General features: G+C 45.7%; 3 protein-coding genes across 3 annotated transcripts; 1 reads left to right on the top strand and 2 right to left on the bottom strand.

The window, feature by feature from the left end:
- Positions 1-3332: 3332 nt before the first annotated feature.
- Positions 3333-4351, top strand: H257_02253 (hypothetical protein). Its single transcript, XM_009825805.1, has one exon. It carries the CDS (start codon positions 3423-3425, stop codon positions 4176-4178), a length of 756 nt encoding a protein of 251 aa, XP_009824107.1. The 5' UTR covers positions 3333-3422; the 3' UTR covers positions 4179-4351.
- A 364-nt stretch (positions 4352-4715) lies between these two features.
- On the bottom strand, positions 4716-5397 carry H257_02252 (hypothetical protein). The gene has a single exon (XM_009825804.1). It carries the CDS (start codon positions 5047-5049, stop codon positions 4732-4734), a length of 318 nt encoding a protein of 105 aa, XP_009824106.1. The 5' UTR covers positions 5050-5397; the 3' UTR covers positions 4716-4731.
- Positions 5398-7572: 2175 nt separating this feature from the next.
- On the bottom strand, positions 7573-9771 carry H257_02251 (hypothetical protein; the record flags this gene model as incomplete). The annotated part of the gene is made up of 6 exons (XM_009825803.1): positions 9371-9771; positions 9198-9279; positions 8637-8993; positions 8287-8503; positions 7882-8240; positions 7573-7810 (listed from the first exon to the last, which is right to left on the bottom strand). Exons 1-6 carry the CDS (start codon positions 9714-9716, stop codon positions 7573-7575), a joined length of 1599 nt encoding a protein of 532 aa, XP_009824105.1. The 5' UTR covers positions 9717-9771.

Here is a 9771-nt window from a genome sequence, read left to right as displayed (position 1 = left end):
AAACAGGACTACTCTTCCATACAAAATCAATAGAGGGATTTGACGATACTACAAAAGTAGTGCGCACTACGAATCACGGAGTAATTGGACGATTCACAGGGAGACTGCGCCCAAAGCGTAAGCGGTATACAATGTGCACACATACTTTAATCAAGTCGTCCAAATGCGTCAAAATAATCAATACATACTTTAATCAAGTTCAACGTAACTGTCAAAATGCGTCATATTATACTATCTCAAGATATCCAATGCACTATTTAGACCAAAGGATAGTAATTACAGTAATTCTGGAATGTAATCAACAATGGTCTAATTTGACTTATTAATCTGTAGAGTACTACTGTACTCTTCCTGAGTTCACTACAGTACATAGTATTGTACGTACAGTACTATGATAATCAAGTGAAGTACGTAGTCCACGCGGATGTACAGAATGGAGTAATTTTCAGTTAACCTTGCATTCAAAGGAAGGACTGGTACATCCGATGAGAGCATGATGCCAGTACTTTTTCGAGTACTACTAGGAGTAGTAGAAGGACAAAATTTGATACCGCATAGAGTAAGCTTACAGTTAATGATTACTATACGTATACTACGTTGTACTACAGTACAGTACCTGGTACTGTAAAGGACGATATTTGACACTGTATATACTACAGTACAGTACAAGGTACTACTACAGTAGTAATACAGTATTAGTACTACTATTAACAGTTAATAGTACCGTACAACTACTACGTAGTACTACTACTTAGTACTACTACTTAGTAGGTATTAATAGTACTACGTAGTACAGCAAATAAGTTCTATGAAGATTGATTTTCACAGTGTTTCATCAATTATATCAAGCTATATCTGATTTATAGGAGAATTATCCATACTAGTGTACAAAGGTATATACAAATTCAGTGGCCCATTCGGTGATAGCGTAAACAATCAATGATTTGCCGAACTTCTTGCCCAAAACGATGACAAAATTGATATGATTGGATAAAACTATTACCGCAGCAATGAAACCCTTGGTTAGTTGATATTATTCGAGGAATTTTGTTATAGAATTTCAACCTTATTCAGAGGTACTTTGAACGTATGATACTTATTTGCTTTTATAAATAGATATTTGTATCGTTGCTCCAAGCATTTCCAATGCTTTGATAAAATCTATATTTCGGAATATCAATGATCACTGTTTGGAGTGGCCATCACTACTGATTTCCACCCTTAAACGAAACGGAGCAAATTATGCGATTCACACAGTAAATTAACTCCCACAGGTATTTGCAGGATGTCTGGACCAACTATTTATACATGCATTCAAGCGCTGGACATCTCCAAGTCAGGCTGAGTACGCCAGTGCGTCTCCAGCAGTTTCTTACAGTGGAAATGATGTCATCCATTTCAATGCCAAACGATTCAAGTGTTTGAATATTGAAAAGTCTTCACCTTCCGATATGGTTGGATAATATAAAGTTTCAAAAATATCAAGTTTACCCCGTTTCGTTTAAGGGGGGAGATCAGTACAATTTTATTACTTCAATTCCAATAATTTTAATTCCCTTCTATCTAAATCTAACTAAAGAAAACTTCGTATCATTCAACATATGTCATAATAATCTTTAAGATATTTCCAGTTGATTATACTGTGCATAGTATATGAACAGTTCTGCACAGTATATTGTGTACTGTATCTTAATCAGTAACATTAAAAATACCTCTGAAGAAGCCTTTAAAATATGTGCAGTTGAATGCTACCAAATACGTATTCGTACAGTGCATTGAATATGTTATTCAAGTGAAGTAACGTCCGAAATACGCAATAAACATCCTTCAAGATGTGTGCAGCTGAATATGCAGTAAGGGGAAGTTCCAAGTAGTTTTCAGAAATAGCATGAGGCAATCAAAATCGATATACCTCTTTTTTTTCACGATTTAGGAATAGACGTCAAGGACCTCTTTTTCTACTTTTGGTATAGTGAGTTGCGTGAAAAATCGCAGAAAAAGAGGTAAAAAAGTAGGAAACTGTACTTGGAACCACTTTTTCATTTGATAAAAATACCTACTTGGAACAGGCCCTAACGTTACATAGTATACGTTCAGTACTGTTTATTGTACTACCTTCATTTCCAATCGGAGGTAGTATACTTTAATCAATTTAAATAATATTCAAAACAGGACTACTCTTCCATACAAAATCAATAGAGGGATTTGACGAAACTACAAAAGTAGTGCGCACTACGAATCACAGAGTAATTGGACGATTCACAGGGAGACTGCGCCCAAAGCGTAAGCGGTATACAATTGTTGTTCGCAGTCTCTCTGCGTTGGGGTAGAGATTTTGGGCAATCAAGTTGTTGTCGATGTTGTAGTATTGTACGTACAGTAGTATTGTATGTACAGTAGAATGTACTTGTGTACGTAGTCCACGCGGATGTACAGAATGGGGTAACTTGCATTTAACCTTGCATTCAAAGGAAGGACTGGTACATCCGATAAGAGCATGATGCCTGTACTTTGTCTAGTACTAGAAGGAGTACTAGAAGGACAAAATTTGATACCGCATAGAGTAAGCTTACAGTTAATGATTGCTATACGTATACTACGTTGTACTACAGTACAGTACTTCGTATTACAGAACTGTACCTGGTACTGTAAAGGACGATATTTGGCACTGTATATACATGTACTACAGTACAGTACAAGGTACTGATACAGTAATAGTACTACTATTAATAGTTATTAGTAGTGGATCGCGAAACATCCGGATAATTAACCGGAAATTAGTAGGGGGGCTCCTCGGCCTGGTTCGCTTCGCTCCCGGCCTCCGGTGCTCCCAGACATTAGATAGATCATTGCTGTTATACTGAGTCGCTGCGCGGGCGAACGGGCCTGGTTCGCTACGCTCCCGGCCCTGGCCTAAGCTAGCTCCTGATAGTTCCGGATAAAATGTTTCGCGATTGTTTCGTGACCATCATTCTCTCTTACAACAATGTATTGACACTATTTAGGAGTGTTGGTAATTGTTTCGCAACATGCCAACTAATGTCTGATTATTGGGTAGTTACGAAAACTCTTACGAAACCCTCCCGGACTTGATTTAATATAAGTACTTGGAGTATTCTATGAAATAGAAGTACTTCGAAGTAAAAACTTCAAGTAATTGCTAACAGCATCGCCAGTTGCAACTACTACTAGTAATAACATAACGTTATCGAAGTACTGAGCTTAGTGTGACCCTAACAGCACGGGGGGACACCAGCTATCGTCCCCATCCGCAAACTAACTGCGCAGTGTGTACTACCTAGTATGTACGAACCAGCTCCAAATTCAGTCCACCGTGATATACATGAACATCCTCCTTATACGTCCATTGGTCAACTACACTGTACTATGTACTAACCCCAAAACTCGTCATTTACCGCAACATGGTGCCTTGCAACGCACTACGAGTACTACTCCCTCCGAGTAGTGTTACACAACTGGACCGCAACTACATCCTTGTTATCGCAGCATTTGGATCCACGCCGCCAGCGGTGTCACATCGCGGGCGTACATGGCAGCCCCTGTGCGGATGTTTTCAAAGAACAAACCCAGTGGGCGGGCAAACGCACCTTGGGGCGGCCGGCCAAGAACGCTTCGACCGCCGTGACGGCTTGTTCCGTCTGGAAGTTGGCGATGGGCACACGATGATCTGCGAGTACTGTGCGCTCAAAGCGTCCCACAGTCGACCCGTCGGCTGCGACACTGCCGAAAACGCTGTGGATGTCCTGGCTGCGGACACCTCCCACTCCAACGCGCGGGTCTTGAGCTTCACAGACGGAAACCGGCCCAGCGCGCCCAGCACATACAGCTTTTCATCGATAAAGTCGCTGGTTTCGTACACCTGGAGGAGGTGCGCAAACGCAGCGTTGGGCTCGGACGATGTGCGCACGTGGATGTTGTACACGATCGAGCGCAAGTTGGCCGAGAGTGATGCTGGGGCGGAAATGCAGCGTGGAAGAGCGCCGAGGCTTCCGCCACCACGGCTGGGTCGTTGGCATCAGCCAGCATGGCAACGTCAACTCGCCCATCACGACCACGCACAGCCACCGCCGATATTTGCCGTCACTGCCACGTTGAGTTGGGGCATCTATTTCCGAACAAGGGAGTTCAAGGAGCCCGGGCTCCTCGACGCATACTAAGCTCATTACAAAACATAAATGTCAGCATTCGTTGTTCATGTCGGTCATACAGACCTCGTTGGCAAGTTGCCAAGGGATGCCATCATAGACTTGGATCCCGGGAGCGCGAATGAGATTCAATCACGAAGCTGTGATGCCTGCCGTGACCACGTACGAAGCCCGAAAGTGTCGGGCGTCAGAGGAGTCGCCTCCGGATAATGGGTTTCGTAGAATTTTCGTAACCCCAACCAATTCAATTGATTGTTCAGTCACATACAATGAGTAAGATACTTCAAATTAGATTGGTTGGGATTACGAAACTCTGACGAAACTATTTGTTTCGCAGTCCTATGGATTTTCCGGCTATTACTTTCGTAATCCCCAACTATTGTTAAATTGGACGGCCCCACACTCGTCGTCGTTGTCCGTAAGGTTGTTTCAAACTTCAAATCAGTGCATTCAGATACCTCTGGTTTTGTCAATCCATACTGACAAAGAATACGCGTCTTTTTTCAAAGTTTCAACCCTCGCTGTTGTCAATCGCACAAGGTCGCCAATCCGATGGCTTGCTTTGCTACGACGACATGGTTGCATGCAGCGTGGTGGAATCGTAATTCCATCGAGGTGCCATCATATTCATTCCATCTTTCGCTCCATCATGCGTGGCCAACGTACGTTCTCTCTCCTCTTGGTGCTCTTGATGCTGCTGTGCGCCATCGCATTCGGCGACCAAGCCACCTCCTCCACGGACGACAACCAGGTGACAGCGTTGCGTGGACTCGCCAAGCACTACAATGAACTGGCCAACACGAATGACACCCCCCGCAACTTGCTCTTCAGCTCCGAAACCCGCGGCAGATTCACGGGCGCGTTCGGCAATGTCCGCCATCATGTCCGCGGAGCCATCGATCGCACGCACCAGGGCATCAAGGCTGCCGTTTCCAAGCACGCTCCCAAGCTAAATGACCACGTGGCGGGATTGCTTAATCGCGCGCAAGTGGTGGGTGGCCGAGTGGCGAACCGTATCCGGGAAGCAACTGGAAATGCAAAGGGTCATGCCCGTAACTTCTTCAAAAGTGTCAAAAGCCCGTTTGGAAAAAAGGGCGGAGGAGGCAAGCATCACGTGGAACCTTATGGCAACAATTAACTAGTTGTCACCTCTCTTCCTGTCATGCGCGTTGTGGGTAAATTTATTTCACGGTTAACACCTACATAGTATATACAGTACGTGTATTCGACATTATTATTAGGGAGATTTCGCAATTCAATCCGTGTTCGCGTCCGTGAGAAAAATGACACGATCATGACCACGGACACGGATTAACTGTAAATTTACAGTTAGACGATTTCGCTGTATAAATAGATTTCCGCGTCCGGAATAAACATAAGGAATCACATACTTTGCAATCATGCTGTATGCGGAAGAACTTGTCATAAGGAATCACGTACTTTGCAATAATGCTGTCAATAATGCTGTCTGTGGAAGAACTTGTCATGGTTGTCAAGCGTTCTCGCTTCGCGAAGCGTGGCCGTCATCGCCGACTTCTTCTCGCACATTCCTACCGTCGGTCAACACCATACAAATACACAGAATCCTTCTGGAACTTTTCGTGGTTGTCGAGGATTCGATGGAACCTGTGCGATGCTTTCTTGCCGTCAACTTCGAGTTCCTGGTAAGAGAAGCCAGGAACTTTAAGCAAGTTGCACGCGAGCACCCCCCAAGACTTCATGACTAGATGTTAAGGAATGGTCGCTCGTGGTTGGCCTGTACCAACAGCGCCAAGTCATCCTCACTTGTCCACCTGAGCCTAGCACACGAAACCCACCGAATGAAACCCCTCCTGTGCGGATAACCTATATTTCTTACTCCAAGTATGATTATCCGATTCCGTGATAGCTGCTTTCCACAGATTCCGCTAGAACGTTTCATGAGTTTCCGTGATTGTACTAAATCCTGAGGGTAATTATTGCGGAAACGGACACGGATTACTTTGCGAAATCTATTGTGCTTTTCTTGCCAGTGTTTAGAGCCTGTTCCAAGTAGAATTGGAAAAAAACGAAACATGGGGTGACAAAATATTTCGTCCCATTTTCTACCCATTCTATGACCGTGATTGAATCATTAGACTAGGATGCATGCTGATTGGCCAATAACACAGTCAAATAGTCATTTTGGAAATGCAGCCCAGCAAACCCAGAGGTTCGCGCAAAGTGTACCCGAGCCGAGCTCGAGGCAGAGTTCCAACTCTTGCGTTCAATGCCAACTCCACGTGGTACTGAGTACGACAACAGTGTTGATGGCAGGGGCGCGGTTGCTACGTCCGTCGATCGACATGAGGGTGGCGCCAAGGCAGCAACTACAGAAACACACACAGTAGTGGTCGAGTCTATCATGCCAAATTGAAAAGTTGGAATGAGATTGGCATCAATCATTGGATAGTATCATTAGGGAAATAACTGAGTTGCCCGAAATGGGATGAAATGGGGTCATGTACCCCATTTTGATAAATGGATTTTGGAATGAGTTGGGGAGCGTTTTGATTGGATAATGCCCATTTTGAAAAGTACTTGGAACAGGCTATTACCATCGCCAGGTAATACAGTACTCAGCAAAACAATTTCCATACTTGAAGATAATATATAAAAATAGTTTCGTGACAATGTTAACGTTGGTTTGTTGTTGAGAACCTGGTACTGTAAATAGAGTAGCTAACGTTACTGTGCATTCAGCCTAAATTTGGGCATATTTGTATTGGAGGAGATTTGGTATGCACATCAGGACCCGTTACGTCGAATCATCTCGCTGGCTGAACCGGGCGAAAATCTTTTCCATTGGTCAATCCAAATCACTTGTCACTGATTGGTTAGAATCCATGTTCGATTTTCTATTGGAATGGGCGAAGTGGATATTAGCCAATCAGATGTATCGGCTCTATTTGTGCTCAATTGACATTGTGAATGAACCATGGAAATATGAAGAAGTTGAAATAGTTTGATTTGTCACGGTTGAATCTGCACACAAATCCAGATTTTGGGTACATGTACTGTACAAGGACAGTACAACTAACGTTAGTATTGTGAATTCACGATAAACGTCCAAAATTCGGGTGGTTGGCAATCATTGAACCACGCTGGGTTTCTGATTGGTCGAATATACTTGTCCTTTGTGTAAGAGCAAATCAAATCCACTCAAAAATGGATTCATCAATAGCGTCGATTCGTGATTCAGGTCTGGAAATTTGTACCGAATCCACAATATCGGATTCACACACTTGAGAGTTGCGACTCCTATGAAGGGTTACGATCATCATGAAGAGACAGGTAGCAATCCCCGTGAAAAAATCGTCAAAACTCACTACTGGTAGGTTGACACCGCTCATACAAGGCGGCCACAATTGTAGTAATGAAACGTTAATCAAGTGGGCATCCCCACTACGCCATCGTTCGACGACGCACAGGGCACACCCGGGCCATCGAGGGACTTGTGAATGTACCAGCAATGGCCTCTGGCAAGGCCTCCTGCGACAGTGTCGGCCACTTTGTGCCCTCCAAACACCCACGCCTTGTCAAAGCTCACAAACTGCACTTTTAGCCACTCCTTGGAAGCCGACACCTCCATAAATCCATACGGTTGGCCCGCGGCGACCCACACCCTACATAGTGTTTACATTCCGTGGTCATACTACAGTAATATAAACCCTCCAGAAACGAATAAAGCGCGTACGTGTCGATTTCAGGATGGACTTTCGCGGCGTTTGGGTCGGCTTGGGCGCCACTCTGACTTACAATGCCCCCGCCAGCGCCATTTTGAAAAAAGTGTGTATTCCACGTCGTTACATCGTGGTTGAACCCGTGGGTGTGGCCGTTAAACCAGGCGTGGACCCCCCCCTTGACAGCGGCGGCGGCGGTAGGTGGTGGTGGTTTGGTCACGTTGAACCATTTCTCTGCCAACGGGCGACTCATGTGGTAGTGGGGCGAGTAGTGGGTGTTGATGATCTTAAAGTCGGCTTTCGACAGCGCCAAGTCGCGCATGACCCCATCATACGACTCGGTGGCCCACGATTGAATGCGGTTCATGCAAGCCTAACAAAACCATTTGAAACAATCCATCAGGAGCTATCGATCGTACGTTGTACATGTCCATGTTGCCGCCAGCACAAAATGGACTGCCCTTGTCAATTTCATTGCACTTGACAGACTTGTCGTTGCCACGGTAGCTAAAGCACTGGCAGCAGACTTGCGTTGCGCCGTGGGCACTCGCTTCGTTCGTGTCCAAGTTGAAAATGTCAATTGTCACGCCTTGTTGCTTGACCGTTTTCACATAATAATGTCCTTCCATGATCCATCTACCCCACTCGCATACCAGTCAGACACATCCATCCCCGAGTCGTTTGTTTTTTATTGGTTTTGGCCAAACACGATATTGCCAATTTTTATATGGTTGATGGGGTTTGATGTAAATATAATTCCATTCCATACCGGTTGTTGTGGGACGACTTGTAATCGCGCTGGAGATTAAACTTGGAGTCCAACGCGTCGAGCATTTCCGCCACGCTTTTGCACTCGCGAAAGGCCCCATCACGGTCCCCACAAAGGTATACGGACCCGCCGACGTCGTGGTTGCCAGCGACGTTGTACCAGGGCACGTTTAAGAGCGCCACGTCACTGTATACTTTGTCAAAGGTTTCGTCCATGCGTGCCTTGACGTCGTCTTTGCCGACGCCGTTCCAGTAAATGTTGTCACCGTGCCCGAGAATGGCTTTGGGTTTGAGTTCCAACGCTGATTGGGCCAACAGCTTGGCCACGTGCTGCTGGGAGCGGAAATCCACTTTGTACCTAATATCGTGGTGTTTGTATTTTGAGATTCTTCGATTCGAACACATGACGACGACGCCCTCGAACTATCATGCCCATACATATGATGGCAATCCCGAAGCACGACCACTTCAACATCCAGAACGAGCGGGCAAGTGGAATGATGGAGGGGAGTGAACATATTATTTCTCGAGGTTCATTTGATTTCAAGGGGAATCAACGTACCGAGGTTCGTTCGTTTTCACCTCTTCGGACACTTTGTCTCTGGAACAACACGACCCGGGATTCGTGCCGTCGTCCCCCTTGCCTACAGTGAATCCATCCCAAGGTGAAGGTTCTCAAAACGAGTAATTGAAAGTAGTACAAAAAACGAGTAATCGAAAGTAGTAGTAGCATACCGTTGGTGCTGCCCCAGTCTCCGATCGCCAACATGGTCACTAAAACAGGATCGGTTTCAGGGTTTGACTTTGTGGGGCCCTTGATCACAGGCGTAGTGCTGGGGCGAAGGTTGCCTCCTCCACTGGGCAACAACGTCGTCGCCGCAGCTCCCCCAATCAGCGACGACGGCGGTTTGTTTTGGCTGCTGCTGCCCTCCGACGTAGGCGTCGTGGTGCCCTTGGACTGGGTGAGGACCACCGCCGCGGCCGCACCGCCCCCGATCAACGCCAATGCGGCCACGCCTAGCACGATACGACCGGCTCTTCGGCGAGGACGAGAGGAAATCTCTTCGGGCGCTGGTAGCATGGTTGTTTCCGTGTAGCTTTTGGACTCTAGTACACCACAGACGAGGTCACGTTGC

This window comes from Aphanomyces astaci (assembly GCF_000520075.1).
Source record: "Aphanomyces astaci strain APO3 unplaced genomic scaffold supercont1.4, whole genome shotgun sequence".
Taxonomy (NCBI): Eukaryota; Oomycota; class Saprolegniomycetes; order Saprolegniales; family Verrucalvaceae; genus Aphanomyces; species Aphanomyces astaci.
Note: the sequence above shows the minus strand (reverse complement) of the source record. Positions and strands in the feature narration are given on the sequence as shown.